Source organism: Ostrea edulis, chromosome 1 (assembly GCF_947568905.1).
Source record: "Ostrea edulis chromosome 1, xbOstEdul1.1, whole genome shotgun sequence".
Lineage (NCBI taxonomy): Eukaryota > Metazoa > Mollusca > Bivalvia > Ostreida > Ostreidae > Ostrea > Ostrea edulis.
The window spans coordinates 58,465,573-58,483,684 of NC_079164.1; the positions used below are offsets into that span (position 1 = coordinate 58,465,573).

Consider the following 18,112-nt stretch of genomic DNA (forward strand, 5'->3'; position numbering starts at 1 on the left):
CCCCATCCTGATACCGAAACCCCTACCCCTAAGCTGGGATCATCAAATTTAAAATATTGGTAAAGGACTACCTGCTCTTTCTATATATATCCATTTAGTTTTAATTTAGTACCATCAGCACTAAAAAAGATGCTAAGTGTTTTACACATAAACACTATATACCAAGTTTGGCCCTGCCCTGGGGTCAGAACCTCTATTCCGGGAATCATAAAATTTACAATTTTGGTACCGAGTCCTTCTAGAGTGCTCTACATCATTATGCATTTAGTTTTTCTTACACATGTGCGGTTGTAGAAAAGATTTTTGAAAATTGGTTAATTTTTGGAACTTTTTGCCTTGTTTTTCAGGCCCCAGGAGTGCAGGAGCCCTGAAATTTATAATTTATGTCTTCCTTGTCCCAACGATGCTTCATACCAAATTTGAGAAGAATTGGAATGGTATTTATCAAGAAGATGTTCAATTGTTAATGCACAACAGACGACAATTAGTTACACGAGTTTAAAATAGACCTGATAATTACTCCAAAGATCATTACTTTGTAAAAGGATGATGAGGTAATTCGATCTTCAGGAGTGTCTGACATTTTCTAAAAAAACCCAAAAACCTTCAGTTTGCAAGGTGTGCATTTATAAATGAGATTAATTTTCATTTCTTACTCTGAACATGTTTCGTTTGTATGGTGTCTTACATTCGAGATCCACTCCTCTCTCTTCCTAATGACCACGCGCTGATTATAAAATTCAAGTTATCTCAGTTTAAAATTCCACCGATTTATTAATCAATTAACCATAATAGATTAAAAAAAAATAGGTTCAAATATGAAGACTACAATATTAAATAATATACAATGTTTACTATATTAAAAGTAAAAGACAACTCTCTCCCGATTAGCCAGCATTAAACGACAAAAATTCAAGTCCATAATTATTACATGTGTATAGTAGTATAGATGTACGAGGGCAAGTCAATAAGTAACTAGCCTATCACATTTCCGATTGATCGAGACGGTCACGATTTTCATGCCTTGTTTCAAATACATGTCTTATACCTGGGTACAAAATTGCATGCGTATCGAGTCATTCTTTAATAAGATATTGAATGTCAAACATGGCTAATGATGTAAAGGCATGCTTTTCATCTAAAGTTGAGTACTGTGCTATAATTCTGTACTTGTATTTAAAAGGTAAAACAGGCAAGGAAATACACAGCGAGTTAGACGATGTTTATGGGTCTTCTGCACCATCTTATGCTCTGGGTAGGGAATTTCAAACGCGGTAGAATGTATTCAGAAGACGAAGCCAGGTCTGGACACCCACTGGATGCCATCAACGAAGAAAGTTCAGGATCTGGTACACTCTGATGGGCGAATTCAGGTGAAAGAAATAGTGCAGGCATTAGGCATTTCACATGATAGTGTTTCAACAATCTTACATGATCATTTAGGTATGCGCAAGCTAACAGCCCGTTGGGTCCCCAAATCCCTTAGTGATGAGCAAATGGCAACCAGAGCATCAGTATGCAGCGCCTTGTTGAAGCGTTTTAGGTCAAAAGATGATTTTCTTTAGCGTATGGTGACTGTAGATGAGACTTGGGTTCATTATTATGAGCCAGAGAATAAAGCTCAGAGCCGTCTGTGGGTAGGACCTGTGGTCCCCGAGGCCAAAGAAGTTCAAGACGCAACCATCTGCTGGCAAGGTGATGGCCACAGTATTTTAGGACGCAAAAGGCGTTATTATGTTGGAATTTTTACCCAAGAGAAGTACAATAACTGGAGTGTACTATGCAAACTCGCTACACCAGCTGAGAACCGCCATCTGTGAAAAATGCCCAGGTAAAATCTCTAAAGGTGTTTTGCTGCAACAGGACAACATGAGAGTCCACACTTGCAAAGTTGCAATGGATGCTGTAGAGCGAAACGGGTATGAATTAATACCACATCCTACCTATTCGCCTGACCTAGCGACTTCTTCCTATTCCCAAACTTGAAAAAGGATATCTATGGACATCATTTCCGGTCTGACGAAGAAGTCGTGACGGCAGTTGAGGAGTGGGTCAATGAAAAGGACTCTGACTTTTTCAGTTCTGGGTTGATGGCACTTGAACATTGCTGGTCTAAGTGCATCACACTAGAGGGCAATTACATCGAAAAAGAAGAGGTGGATCTCAACTGGAAATAAGTTAGGCTGATTGACTCGCCCTCGTATATATAACATCAAACATTGTGATTACATAGTATTATATGATAAAGACGTCTAGAACGTTTTTGATAGCATAGCTATTTTTACATGACAACACATGTTTTGCTGTCTTTAGGTTTCTCTTCTTGCTTTGTATTCTTCTCTTTCAGCATCCTTTGGTGTTGCTCAAAGTGATAAACATCCCTGAAACAAAAATTTCATTGGGAGTTAAATGAAAATAATTCAAACAAATCCCAAATTACCCCCAAGTTGTCATTGAGTATTGCTATTTTTAAAGTCTTTTATGTTTAACCATCATCCAACTTCAAAAATGGAGGCACAAAATGGAAGCTTATAGTTGAGATCTTAACAAGAGGCCAATGGGCAATAACGGTCACCTGAGTATCACACAAGAAGTAAGAATTGAGTTCATCTCAAAATCAACCTTTGAAGCTCATCTGACAAATAGACATAAGATGTAAGAAACGAACGAGGAGAGGAAGTAAGCTGGAAGAAACTAACAAAGAAGCCTGCTACATATACAGATATTCTGATTTCTCTACTTGTACCCCAGATAAGTTTGTCACACCCGACTAATTTTCTAGTTTGACTCGAGCAGTACACATTTCAATAGTAATTTATTGGGGATGGAAAACAAATGAAGCAACAGTGTCAAATGGCATGTATGTGGTTCAAAGAAAACTACAAATATAAACAAGAATATCAGTAAAACTGATGGTTGCTCCCCAAAAGAACTACTTCATATGACGAAAGACTCACAATATGGTCAATAACTTAAAATATTGATGAAATGAAGGTTTTTTTAAATTATATATAAGGTTTATATTAAGTAATGGTCATTTTGACCTTGAAAACCTGTCTGAAACTTGTCTGAAAGCCCTATCACTTATTTGAATGATATAAGATCAATACATGTTAAAAAACTGTTGAAATAAGGCACTTTTTCCTAATGAAAGGTGAGGATAACGAATAGTGATCAATCTTATAACTCCTATAAGCATATAAGGTACATGTTGGGTGACCTTGACCTTTTCAAATTCCAAATTTTCCAAAAGATTAATAAATGTTGAAATGAAGTTTTTTTTATATGATATATGAGGTATCTGTTCTGAGTGACCTTGACCTTTACAAAATGACCTCAAAAGACCTTGGTCCAAAAGTCCTTGTCTCAAGGAACATTTGTGATCAGTCCCATCCTACCCCAAGGGCACTTGAATTGAACATAACTGACAGTGCTTGCATATCAATGATTATAAGCACGGCATTCCATTATATGAAATGAATTTTTTAGGATGTTCCCTACATATTCCCATGTAAAATTTGATCTCTTATTGTGGCCTAACCTTACTTCCGGGGGGGGGGGGGGGGGGGGGGGGGGGGCACACAATTTGAACAAACTTAAACCTGCATTAATTGGGGATGCTTGCATATCAATATAACTAATCACGCCCCTGCTGTTCTCAAGAAGTTGGGTTTCTTCAGGGTAGATCAAACTCCCAAGGTCAAGGTCACAAAAGAAGATTTTGATACCAAAATTGGTCTTGTCACAAGGAGTGCACATTTGAAATATGAGAGCCTATTTCACACAATTCAAAAGTTATGTTCTCGAGAGGATCTGGGTTAAAATAGGTCCTCAGTTACCCTTGCTTGTCATAAGAGGCAACTAAATGGTGCGGTCCTTCCTTCGAATGAGACCAGAAAAACCAAGGTCTTGTGTCACAGCAGATGTGGCACAATAAAGATCCCTCCCTGCTCAAAGGCCGTAATTAAAGCGCCGAGCATAGGCCTAAATTTTGCAGCCCTTCACCGGCAATGGTGACGACTCCATATGAGTGAAATATTCTCAAGAGGGATGTTAAACAATATACAATCAATCAAAAGTTATGAGGAAGGTTATAAGTTTTGGTCAAAGTATCAAAATTTGGGTCAAACTCCAAGGTCAAGGTAAGAAATGTAAGATCTTGCAATAAGAAACCTATATACAAACTATATACAAACAAGAGGCCCATGCATGGGCCACATCGCTCAACTGAGTCACCTTGCCCCATATCTAAAGATTTTCCATACATATTCGCATGTAAAACTTTGATCCCCTATTGTGGCCCAATCCTACCCCCAGGGACCATGATTTTAACAAACTTGAATCTGCACTATGTCAGAAAGCTTTCAAGTAAATGTTAACTTTCTGGCCCAGTCATTCTTCATCAGAAGATTGTTAATGATTTTCCCTATATATTTGTATGTAAAAATTTGATCCCCTATTGTGGCCCCATCCTACCCCCAGGGGTCATGATTTTAACAAACTTGAATCTGCACTATTTCAAGATGCTTTCCTGTAAATTTCAGCTCCTCTGGCCCAGTGGTTCTTGAGATTTTTAAATTACCCCACTCTATTTTTGCATTTTTGTGATTATCTCCCCTTTGAAGGGGGCATGGCCCTTCATTTGAACAAACTTGAAAGCCCTTCACCCAAGGATGCTTTGTGCCAAGTGTGCTTGAAATTGGCCTAGTGGTTCTGGAAAAGAAGATGAAAATGTGAAAAGTTTACAACAACGATGCCGATAGACAATGGACAAATTTCAAGTGAGCTAAAAATGACAGTGGGAAGAAATTACAGATCAGGTTAAGGAAGTTAGCTCCTGAGCTTTTGAGTACAACTGCGTAGGATGCTACAACTAAGTATTTACTGGTTCAATATTGATTCCATTGGTGCAAACATATTACACATTTATTGCTGAACCCTATATCCAGTTGAAAATTTTTGTGTCAATTCAAATTTTGAAAGTATTTGACAGGGACTATATTTTGTGGCGGAAGGATTCATTAATCAAAAAGTTCTAATTTTGCATAATATTACAGTTTCTGTTTCATCCAATGTATCGTCTATTTTTATACTCCTATACATGTATTTCAGTTTTATGATTTATGATACAGGTAGTTGAGACTTGGAACTATAGTTCAAATATTGTAATTTATTAATTTGGATGATATATTTTTCCAAACAGAACACCAATTCTTAAAAAAGTTTAAATTAATTTACTCGAAATTTTGTATAAAAATTCAGTATTTTCGCCAATAATTCAAAAATTTGATCTCCAACCCCCACCTTTTAAAGTTGCATTTTAAATTAATTGCAAGTAAGACCAGGCCTTGAAAATTGTGCAAAAATTTTACAAATTGACATTACTCCTAATATGTCCTTTTAAACTATCAATTTTGATATCGTGAAGTTTAAAGTATAAATCAAAAATACACTTCCAAAAAAATTGACATTACTCCAAATCTCAGGTGCGAACCTCTTTAACAAAGGAAATAAAAAGAAAGATTGCTTCTAACAGGCGAGAGCAGCGAAGAACTGGCAGTAATTCCCCATCATCCAGAGGTGTAGAAATTACCACTATAGGCCAGATTATTGGAAACTTGTGTGCCTGGGATTTCGGGATGAATTGATACGTACACTAACAGTAGATAAAACAATCTCACTGTCATTTATTATATGTTTAATGGTGTAACCGTTGAGTCGAGCGAAGACCCTTTACATCTTGCAACAACGAATTTAGACATTTAAGCCGCCGATTCATTTGACGCGGGAAATATAATGCAGTCGAAGTAAACAGTGCATTGTGACGTCATATCAGCTGTGATGTTTGTTTCTTTTTCTTTTCAAACCAAGCAACAACAAAATGTACAAAGATATGAGAAAGCTTGTCTGGAATTTAACAAGAGGCCCATGGGCCACATCGCTCACCTGAGTCACCTTGGCCCATATCTGAAGACTTTCCATATATATTTGCATGTAAAACCTTAGTCCCTATTATGGCCCCAACTACCTCTGGAGGCCACGATTTTTGCAAACTTGAATCTACACTACATCAGAAAGCTTTCATGTAAATGTCAACTTCTTTGGCCCAATGGTTTTTGAGAAGAAGATTTTTAAAGATTTTCCCTATATTTGTATGTAAAACTTTGAACCCCCCCCCCCCCACTTGTGGCCCCATCCTACCCCCCGGGGGCCATGATTTGAACAAATTTGAATCTGCACTATGTCAGAAAGTTTTCTTGTAAATATCAGCTTTTCTGACTCAGTGGTTATTGAGAAGAAGATTTTTCCTATATATTTGTATGTAAAACTTTGATCCCCTATTGTGGCCCCATCCAACCCCCGGGGCCCATGATTTGAACAAACTTGAATTTGCATTATGTCAGGAAACTTTCATGTAAATCTCAGCTTTTCTGGCTTAGTGGTTCTTGAGAAGAAGATTTTAAAAGTTTTTCCCTATATATTTGTATGTAAAACTTTGATCCCCCCTTGTGGCCCCATCCTACCCCCGGGGGACATGATTTGAACAAACTTGAATCTGCAATATGTCAGGAAGCTTTCAGGTAAATTTCAGCTCTTCTGGCCCAGTGGTTCTTGAGAAGAAGATTTTTAAATGACCCCACCCTATTTTTGCATTTTTGTGATTATCTCCCCTTTGAAATGGACATGGCCCTTCATTTGAACAAACTTGAAAGCCCTTCACCCAAGGATGCTTTTGGCCAAGTTTGGTTGAAATTGGCCCAGTGGTTCTGGAGAAGAAGATAAAATTGTGAAAAGTTTACAACAACGACGACAGACAACGGACAAATTTTGATCAGAAAAGCTCACTTGAGCCTTCGGCTCAGGTGAGCTAAAAACGGTTGTGGTACTTCAATCCAAACTATTTATTTATTTTATTTATGGGGTTGTCGATGAAGTATACCACAGTGACTGCGCCATTTTTCCAGAAGTGTTATGGGTAATCCCCATCATTTTTCAGCTGATAAAGAGCAAATCATGTGACTCATATGTTTAAACATTGGAGCGAGTTTGCTGTGTTGCTTCAGCTCGCTATAATCCATTGGATTATTTCTGTCCCTAAATTGCCTCTCTCATCTGATAACACACCATATATATAACATAAGCTGCTACCACAGGCTCTCGATATTTTAAGTACATATTATGATAAAACAAGAGCTAGGCCACATCGCTCACCTGAGTCACCTTGGCTTATATTTAAAGATTTTCCCTATATATTTGCATGTAAAACTTTTATCCCTATTGTGGCCCCAACCTACTCCTGGGGGCCATCATTTTTACAAAATTGAATCTGCACTATGTCAGGAAGCTTTTGCGTAAATGTAAACTTTTCTGGCCCAGTGATTATTCATCAGAAGATTTTTAATGATTTTCCCTATATAATTTGTACGTAAATTTTGATCCCCTACCCCCGGTGACCATGATTTTTATAAACTTGAATCTGCACTATGTCAGAAAGCTTTCGTGCAAATGTAAAATTCTTTGGTTCCTAAGGAATTTTTTTTTTAAAGATTTTTTGCTATTTATTAGTTATGTAAAACTTTGATCCCCTATTGTGGCCCAATCCTAGCCCTAGGGGTAATGAGTTTAACAAATCTCACTCAGCTTTTCTGCCTCGGTGGTTCTTGAGAAAAAGATTTTTCAAGATTTTCCCTATATATATGTGTATGTAAAACTTTGATTCCCTATTGTGGCCCCATATCCTACCCCCGGGGGCCATGATTTTAACAAACGTGAATCTGCACTACTGTAGAATCATTTAAATTTGTGGGGGCCAATTTTCGTGGATTGCTGAATTTTTCCAGGTTCGTGGGGGATGAAATTTCATGGATTTATATATTTGTAAGAAAGATAACTCTGGAATGTAATTATGATTCTTTATTCGTTGAGGATGTAAGTTCGTGGGCGAAGGGTACCCACGAATTCCACGAAAATTGAGCCACCATGAATTCTAATGATTCCACAGTATGTCAGGAAGCTTTCATGTAAATCTCAGCTTTTCTGGCTTAGTGGTTCTTGAGAAGAAGATTTTTAAATATTTCCTCTATATATTTGCATGTAAAACTTTGATCCCATATTGTGGCCCCATATCCTACCCTCAGGGGCCATGATTTTAACAAACTTAAATCTGCACTATGTCAGAAAGCTTTCAAATAAATACAAGTTTTTCTGGCTCAGTGGTTCTTGAGAAGATTTTTAAAGATTTTTCCTATATATTTGTATGTAAAAATTTGATCCCCTATTGTGGCCACGAAGCTTTCATGTAAATGTCAGCTCTTCTGGCCCAGTGGTTCTTGAGAAAAAGATTTTTTGCATTTTTGTGATTATCTCCCCTTTAAAGGGGACATGACCCTTCATTTGGACAAACTTGAAAGCCCTTCACCCAAGTATGCTTTTGGCCAAGTTTGGTTGAAATTGGCCCAGTGGTTCTGGAGAAGAAGTTGAAAATGTAAAATGTTTACAGACAGACGACGAACAACAGGCGATCAGAAAAGCTCACTTGAGCTAAAAAATGTCTACCTGTAACCAAACTATTTGATTACAAAATTATGAGTATTACCCGTAATGCTTGTGGAAATATGTCGTTATCACCTTGGTATATTTCATGGACAACCCCTTAGATAAAACTTAGATAAAAATTGCTTGATTTGAAAGAAAAAAAATTGCAGCTAATATGACGTCATAATGCAGTTTACATCGACCACATTATATTTCCTGCGTTAAATAAATAGGTGGATTTAAATGCCTTGTTGCGACTTGTTGCAAGATGTTATGGGTCTTCGCTCATAAAACATAATATTATATATTTAAAACATCAAGAACCTGCGGCTGCTGCCATATTTAGCTTAATTAAAACAACTATTTACCTGTCATAAAGTTATGAGAAAACTTCAGAAAATCTAAGATACAACACTTTTAGTGAAATGGACAAGGACTGAACTTAGGAAAAAGTTCTTTCATAAGATAGATCATAGTCGTAAGTAAGCTTTCTGAAACTGGAGCCTGAACCTTTCATCCATGGGTCAGGGATTTCAAAATATTGGTAGCAGACACCATTCTCAATACATCTATTAAGCACTTTATTTCTTTCCAAGGTGTTCAGATATAAACAAGATTTTAAACATTAATGTATGATCCATATAGCTCCACCTTGGAGCCTGAAGTGTGTTTGTCCTGAGGAACCATCACATGTTCAATTTTTTTTTTTTAGCTGCTCAGGAGTAGAGAAGATATCTTAACCCCTGATGAAATATCACCATATGATCCATCTAGCCCTGCTTTAGGCCTGAAACCCAGGGACCATAAATTTCACAAATTTCGTAAAAGCTTTCATGTTTAGCATAGCTATGTTCCCAGATGTATGGCAGATTTATGGGAGTTAAAAGAAGATATTAAAAGATTGTACTATTTTTAGAGGTTCCAAATACCATACCCCAAAAGATGTTGGTGAAAATTTAATTGGCCTTAATTGCAGCTTCTGAGTAGTAAAAAAATATGGAATATTACACACGACAAACAACAATGGATAGTAACAGATAGCAATATAGGTCCTAAAAAGGTGATCACTTCACTGTTATTGTAATAGTTTTACAACCTTTATCAAAGTTATATATCATTTTCTGAATTAAAACACAGAAAGTACACCATTATTGTGTAAACTTTGTAATACATTGCTTCATTGTAATGTTGCACATGCGATATTCAATACATACCTAAAAATATAAACAAATTTATCTTAATAGTGACAAGATATGATTATAATCTGCCGATTAAATGTCTCCCAAACAAAGTACTGGCTGTATAAAAGTAGCCTTTTTCTGAAGATCCCCAGATTCTGAAATTATATCAGTTTTCATGTTCAAGGTAAGCAGTCAAGGTCACTGAAGTCACTTGACCTTGACACTGTAAATCATGACATCCTTTATCACATCTGAAGATTCTATGTCTCCATTGGTCCCAGTTCCAAAGTAATTATACAAGTTTTTATGATCAAGGTCAAAGGTTAAGGTCACATGAAATCTTAATTTGTAGAGTACAACATCCTTTTGTCATTTCTGTAGATTCCATGTCTTTATCACTCCTGGTTCTGAAGTAATACCAGTTTTTAAGATCAATGTCAAAGGTAAAGGTCAAAGGAATCATTTATATCCTCTTTTCATTTCTGAAATCCCATGTCTTTATCAATCCTGGTTCTAAAGTTATGTTCAAGGTAAGAGGTCAAAGTCACAGGTCCTTGAGTCACTTGACATTGATACTCATTTGTAGGTTCCACCATCCTTTCATCATTGCTGAAGAACCCATGTCTCTATCAGACCTGGTTCTGAAGTAATACCAGTTTTATGTTCAATGTCAGAGGTCAAGGTCACTGGAGTCACTTGTCCTTAATATTACTTTGTAGGTCCTATCATCCTCTTATCATTTCTGAAGATTCCATGTTGCTATCAGTCCCAGTTCTAAAGTTATATATACCAGTCAAAGTTCATGGTCAGAGGTCAAGGTCACTGAAGTCCCTTGACTAGTTTGTAGGCCCTATAATTCTTCCCTCATCCACAGGACTCTTTCTATCATATTTGTCAAGTTCTATCTGTTGAATTCTGGAATTAATTTCCCACCAAAGAGTTCTCATAGGTGCCTCAAGGATATTGCACTATAACCTTTACAATGTATGTAAACAATGGAGGAAATTCTAACCATGAAACTGCCGCAGTGGTCTAGAGGTAGAGCGTTTGCCCTGCATGCGGAAGGTAGGGGTTCGAATCCCGGCCGCGACAGCTAGACCTAAGTCGTTAAAACAGGTAGTGACAGTTCCATCGCCAAACGCTCGGCATCAGGTGTGGATGTCATGGTCCTAAGAGATGACTTTAAAAGTGGATGTCCCATGTCACAGTAGGTGTGGCATGCTAAAGAACCCTTACTGTTCAATGGCCGCAAGTGCCGAGCAAAGGCCTAAATTTGAAGCCCTTCACCGGTCTTGGTGACGTCTCGATATGAGTGAAAAATTCTCAAGAGGGACGATAACAAGATAGAATCAATCAATCGAACCATGAATAATAATTTCTCTCAGATCTATGTTGTCTCTTTTTACATTTATTCTTATGTTTCAGGATGCTTAACTACATATGTCATTACCACAAAATATTGAATTTATCCATGTTTTAAAAATATCTTATCCCACTGATTCATGGTATATAACATGGCTTGCAAGGCAATTGATCTACATCTTTTTGTGCCCAAGGAGAGATATTTTTTTATTAAAACTTATTTACACTGCTTACTAGTTGGTGTTCGAGCCCCTTCACTCCCAGTAATTCTTTTTTAATGATTAAAATCCTCCAACAACAGCTGTCTATCCATTGTATATTTTTTTTTAATAATTTCTGTCTCGAGTCATCTCATTCATATTTCTAATCATGGAAGTTGCTTAAACAGTACTAAATTCGAAACAGAATAAGGGCTACCAGAATTAATCTCGAATTCTGAAGATGCTTATGTAAATCCCAGAGAATATCGAGAGTAACCAAATATTTATTGGCTCTATTATTCAAAATGAATAAGGAGAACAATTTTCTAACAACATGCATGGTAATTCTTCTTCTCTACACTGACAATCTCTTTTACAACTAAATTCTATGAAATCCAAAACAATTCAACACTAAAAGAAATATTTACATTCACTTATATTTCCTTTGAAATTGACATTGCTTTCAACTGTGACAATGAATGCATGTTTGTTGCAAACTAGTTCCATCTGCTTTTTTAGTACCACCTGTCTGTGTAATCATTACCCAATATGGAGCGTCCTCAAGGTCAAAGGGTGCTTTGGCTGTTCCGTTTAATGTAACGAATGGGTCCACCATATGATATTTTAGTACTTTAATCTAGTTTATATTTTAAAGCAATTCATAATAATATAAACAATAAAATGTCTTTCTTTGTTGTTTCATTGGGTGATGAAGGTAGTAATCATTGCAGAAAAAATCTACAAAACCTGCTTATGCAGGCTATGATTTTTCTGCAATGCTAGCTACCTTCATCACCCACTGAAACAACAAAGAAAGCATTTTTTGTTTAAATGACAACAAAGTAAAACAGGTACCCAGAATTGAAGGAGGGGGTGAGGGGGTGAAGGGCTGGTTCCCTACAATTTTTCCCCATGAGGTTCTTTTTCTTTCAATTTACTTTAGAAATTTCACTACTGCCAAAATAGGTTCCCTCTCCTCTCGATACCGGACTTTCGAGATGTGGATCCACTCTTACTTTTTTTGCACGTTGAACACAATTTGTAGGGCATGTCACTTCCGGATTACAATAACAACTAAGTAAACAAGCATAAAATACTTCAATTGCTATCAAACTCCTGCATTAAAATGCTATCTTTCAAAGAAAGGAATCACTACAACTATTTATAGGAAAATGCATTTAATTAAATTATATAAGATGGCGACAAAAATAAATCTGAGGAATATATTGAAGATATCGGTAAAGCTTCACGCCTTGCATCCAAGGATACATGTTTAAATGCGCCTTTTCCCTTGCATCTAATTTAGCTCACTAAGTCTGAGAAAGAAGTGGCTGTGGCCTGCTCCCCCCTTTTTAAATACAAATGACCATTCTTTGTTATTTTGTGATTCAAATGAAATATATATCTTGGGTGAGTGCATCTGCAAAAACACTAACATAAAAATTATGCTATCGCCCAAGGGAGCTAGCAATTATATGAATCAAGGGGATAAGATATTTTCTAAAATCGTGGATAAATCAGTATTCTGTGGTAATGACAAATGTAGTTAAGCTTCCTGAAATATAAAAAAAAAAATGTAAAAAGACACACCATAGATCAGAGAGAAATATTCTTTCATTGTTAAAATTTCCTCCATTGTTTACATATAGGTTATAGTGCAAAATCCTTGATCCAGGCGCCTAGCTATGAGAGTTCTATGTTCAAATGTACCCCAACCCCCTTCAATCTGAAAACAAAAACATCTCTGTACAACTAGATACATTCATGGCATATTATATCCTTGAGTATTGAATACTTTCATCAACTGACAATGGCTGCGGACATTTTTAGGAGTGAGAAAGAAGCAGAAGAATAATAACTGAGCAGAAACAATAAGTCTCCAAACTTCGTTTGGGAGACTAAAATATACTGTACATGTAATGTTCTTTATAAAATATGTTTTATCACACAACTATTGACAGTAACAAAGGTGCTGAAAAATCCTGTGTTTTTTCACACAACTTTTCAAGACAACTAACGTGCTGAAAATTTCTGTTAATGGTAGTGATTGCATTTAATAACAAAAACACAACAATTAAACAATGAAGGAAATTACAGGGAAAAACGGTGCAATGTTTCGGTATATTCAAATCAAAAGAAACCTGTGATTATTAGAATATTGAATGTAAACTGTATTGAGCAGTTGAGTAACTGATTAACAATTAAATGAATACTTATTGTTTATCGACAAAATGAGACTTGAACATATTCTACATGTCTAATAATTACAATTTATGTAATTTAATTGAAATATTAAGCATAATATAAATTTAATAGATGTACTAAATACTATCTTCATTTTATAATTTGTTATACATAAAAATTCAACATGTTTGCCACACTGATAAAGATGGCTGATAGGTTAGAGTACATCTTCTTCATATGACATAGAGAGCATGAGTTCAAGATCTGCTTGTGCCTAATGGTTGTGTCTGACCTAAGTTATGAAATAGGTAAAAGACTTCTCCTTCACCATTTACAAGTGAGAGTTGCAGGTTGAAGGAGATCGACCTTATAAACTGAGGTCCTGTGTCACCCTAGGTGCAATAAAGAACCCTCAATTGTCCTCAGGGCACCATGCATAGGTCAAAAAATTTGTGGCAGTGCCTCACCAACAGCTCTGTATGAGTGAAAATTTCTCCAAGGGACATAAAAGATATAAATAAACAAACAACCTATAAACATGTTTGTCATTACCTTCTAGAATGTACATAACACATTAATTAAGATATGAATGTAAATACATTAATAAATGCAGGAAGCATTACATACAGTTTAACGAATACAAAACATATGATTAAAGCAGAAAAGCGTGAAATACATGTACATGATGTACTGGGATTTTCAAGAAATATTTCAATGCATGGTACCTACATGTCAGATGAGGAAGAATCTACACTGAAAGAAAGTAGGTGACTGTCAAGTAAATATACAGAAATCTTGGTCCTTTTTGCTAATTACTGCTGAAATTGCATTAAATTCAACACATAATTACACTAATGATATCCTTACTGATGGTGTATATATGATCAAGATATAGGGCTCATGGCAGATGTGACCAGTCAACAGGGGATGCTTACTCCTCCTAGGCACCTGATCCCACCTCTGGTATATCCAGATGTCCATGTTTGCCCAACTCTCTATTTTGTATTGCTTATAGGAGTTATAAGATTGATCACTGTTCGTTATTTTCACCTTTCATGCTGTAAACTATGATCTTTCTTTTAAAATCCCTTTGTATCTTGAAAATACAAAAGGATTAAATAAAAAAATATAATAAAAAACAAAAACAAGAGGCCCATGGGTCACAACCCTAACCTGCGTCACCCTGATCTTTTCTATATAACTCTCTTTATTCCCATGAAAAATTTTGAACCCCTATTACGATCCCCACCTAAGCCTAACAGGGTCATGACCTAACTCAACTTATATGGGTGCCCTAATGTACCATGTAAAATTTCATCCCCAATTTTATAAGCTCCATGGCCACCCTAACCCATAGTCCAAATATTTTCGAAAAAAAAAAATTCTTCAAATTTCCCTCCATACATTCTCATATATCTAAACATGAAAAAATTTCAATACAGTGGAACCCCGTTATTACGTTCCCCCTTTATTACATTAGTCCGCATATTACGTTGGAATTTCAAAGCACAAAACCATTTTTTAAAAACCTATATTAAATAGACCTCGTTATTACGTTGTTTCAAGATGCCGGGACTCAGTATTACGTTGTAAAAATTCCGACAAAAACGTAATAAAGATGTAATTAAAACAAAGTATTTAGTTCGTCAATACAACCTATCATTGGGTCAAATGCTGTCTGACGTGTTTCATACCGATTGTTAAGCCGTTCTTGGCACACTGATTTTGACTGCGGATAACTCCGTTTACCTGAACAGGATATAGGGCTCACGGCGGGTGTGACCGGTCGACAGGGGATGCTTATACTCCTCCTAGGCACCTGATCCCACCTCTGGTGTGTCCAGGGGTCCGTGTTTGCCCAACTATCTATTTGTATTGCTTGTAGGAGTTATGAGATTGATCACTGTCCGTTATCTTCACCTTTCATCATAGTCTTTTAAACAAAGAAACATTAAAGATATATTTTTACACACCCCCCTTCACGGAGTATCAACGGAAGATATTCAATTTCCAAATGATATTTTTAACGGATTTCACTTGGAACGCTTATTACCCCAGTATTACGTTATTTTATTGTGGAAAAATGAAAAACGTAATAACAGGGTTCCACTGTATAATAATATTCTGATATTAAAAAGGTTAAAAAAGAAATGATAACAATCGATCCATTTTCAAAATCATTTAATAAACCAAAATTTTCTTTTACCAAAGGTATTATATAAAAGAGATAAGCAACTCCTATGCCGGCATGTTTACCACTTAAAATATGTGACAGTCCCACCTATAAATCATTAATTCCTATTTATTGGTTTGATAAATTCAGATGCTGATTTAAGTTTATTTCACTCATATAAATTGGAATTGAACGTAACAAGTTTGAAATGATTTGACGATGAACAAAATTACTATTAAAAGAAAAGAATTGGCAAATCGTAAACATGTTTCCTAAAATCTCACAGATTTTTCCGAGTTTGAATCATGTGTCCCTTTTAAAACTTCACTTTCATTTTACTTTGAAGTGAAACATCTTCTGAAAAGATTGTATCTTGAATGCTTTAGTGATAGGATTTGGAGGTTTGAACATGATATCTTTCATTCTTAAAGGACACAATGCATGTTTCTAAACTTTTTCATTTTTTAAGCAAAATTTATTCTTTTCATGCCTAAAACTACTTTAAATGTGTTTTTTAATGAAATATTATGCTCAGTTTTCGAGTTTGAAAGCGATGAAATTCAAATCTTGCAATATATATGCATATTTACTTTCGATATTTTATGCACCATTATGTGTAATGTCATATGCGTCCTCAGGTTTGAAAACATCTATTAGCCATTTCATGAACAAATTAGATTTAATAGACAAAACACCATGCAATTATCACATTAACGGCTTGTAAATAACTGTGCATTAAGGTGTTTTGTGCCGTTGAAGGGTGTACTAATTGTCAGTTGAAAGGATTTAGACTGGGTTTTTTCAATTTTTTGCTACTGGAATACATAACATCTTATCCACTCAAACTGTTTAATGGTAATTTACCTTGTTTGGGCTTAAAAAATTTCTTTCGGAGCTTTGCAAAGTTCACAATGGTTTTTCGTGAAAGACACCATATTATGCCTTTGTCAACACCTTTCACTCAGAAAAACATACAAGTTCTCGTTAGCAACCTTGACTATTAAAACACAGGTATTGCATGCTGTATTCGGCGTGTTTACAGTGAATCCCATTCACAAACTAAACAGTGTCCAGGTTGGAAGCTTATTTCAAATTCGGCTCATTGTAATAAGCAGAGATTTTACCTGAAACATTTATAACAAGAGCAACGCCAACGTGGCATAATACGCCCGTAGATTTTGCTCAAGGAAAACATGCATGATCTTTTAGCCAGACTCATTGCTACCACACAATGAATATGCATAGGAAGTATATGAATGGTAATAATTCTTACAAATGACTGGTATTAATGATGTGATTACATATATAAAAGTGCATGTTACAAAGCAACATCTATTAAGCTGATGAAGGAAAGGAAAAGCTATTTTCAGACAGTTCACTACAGCTACAATAGCAATGGCTGTTTCTAGTGCCACCACGGAGAGGATCCTCATTACACACTTGTAGCCATAAAATGTATAATGAAGACAGATCATGCAGAATGATACTCCATACAATTTGATTTCATGTGATTATTTCAGTAATTAGTTTCAGTTTGAAATGGTCAAAAATATTGAACATAACTATTTTGTAGAGGCAGATCACCATTTTTTTTGCAGGAGAATCTCAAATTATATAGAAATATCTCTTCAATAAAGTATAACTTGGAAGTTCACAAGCTATACTTGGCACCAAATTATCAAGTGAAGCATGCCATCTAACAGTCTTGACCTTTTAAACTTGAAAAAGAAAAGTATTGGCATTCCTAGCCACAACAGTTTTGTTTGTATCCTGCTACAACCACCTTGACCTTTGACCTTGAGAAACAATAGGCTTCCTCCACTTGGAATAAGGTATATGCGTATTAAATTTGACACTCCTAGTCCCAACGGTTCGGTCTGTATACCTACAAGGTTTTCCTACTAAGTAAACCTATGACCTTGACCTTTGACCTTGAAAAAAATAGGCATCTTCCTCTCATCATGGTGATCAAATATACCAAGTTATAATATCCAGGAGCTTACAGTTCGGTTTGTATCCTGCCCACAAGGTTTTCCTAATAAGTGATACTACGACCTTGACCTTTGACCTTGAAAAACAATAGGCATCTTCCTCTCATCATGGTGATCAAATGTACCAAGTTGTAAAGTCCTAGGGCTTATGGTTCAGTCTGTATCCTGCCCACGAGGTCCGGACAGACAGACGGACGACGCCATACCATAATATGGCCCGTCTTCGACAGGTGTATAAAAACTAGAAGTGTGTTTCAATAAATTAAGAAAAAAATCTAGATGGAAAACGTAAAATGAAAAAAAAATTGTGTTCGTGAGGGATTCGAACATGGTTGTTTTAAAAAAAGGCCTCATCTTTACATATCAAATTCAACGACCTTACCTACTGGACCACGCAGTAGGTAATACATTTGCAAGGAAAATTAACGTACAGGTGAAGATGAAAATAATATCAGCGAAGTCGTTTCGATTTTTTGAATTTTACAA

The 18,112-nt window shown here is 36.0% G+C and overlaps 1 protein-coding gene across 4 annotated transcripts in view; it reads right to left on the minus strand.

The window, feature by feature from the left end:
* Nucleotides 1-754: 754 nt before the first annotated feature.
* The window catches only part of LOC125664635 (tetratricopeptide repeat protein 24-like), a 138,772-nt gene continuing 121,414 nt past the window's right edge, over nucleotides 755-18,112 (minus strand). For 2 of the 4 annotated variants that reach the window (XM_048897474.2, XM_048897472.2), the window contains exons 13-14: nucleotides 14,192-14,215; nucleotides 755-2,381 (exon numbers count right to left, since the gene is read on the minus strand). In XM_048897474.2, the coding sequence (XP_048753431.1) occupies nucleotides 2,282-2,381; nucleotides 14,192-14,215 (124 nt within the window). In that variant the 3' untranslated portion in view covers nucleotides 755-2,281. The remainder of the gene's footprint in view (nucleotides 2,382-14,191; nucleotides 14,216-18,112) is intronic. The other 2 variants (XM_056154663.1, XM_048897473.2) reach the window with 1 other exon arrangement.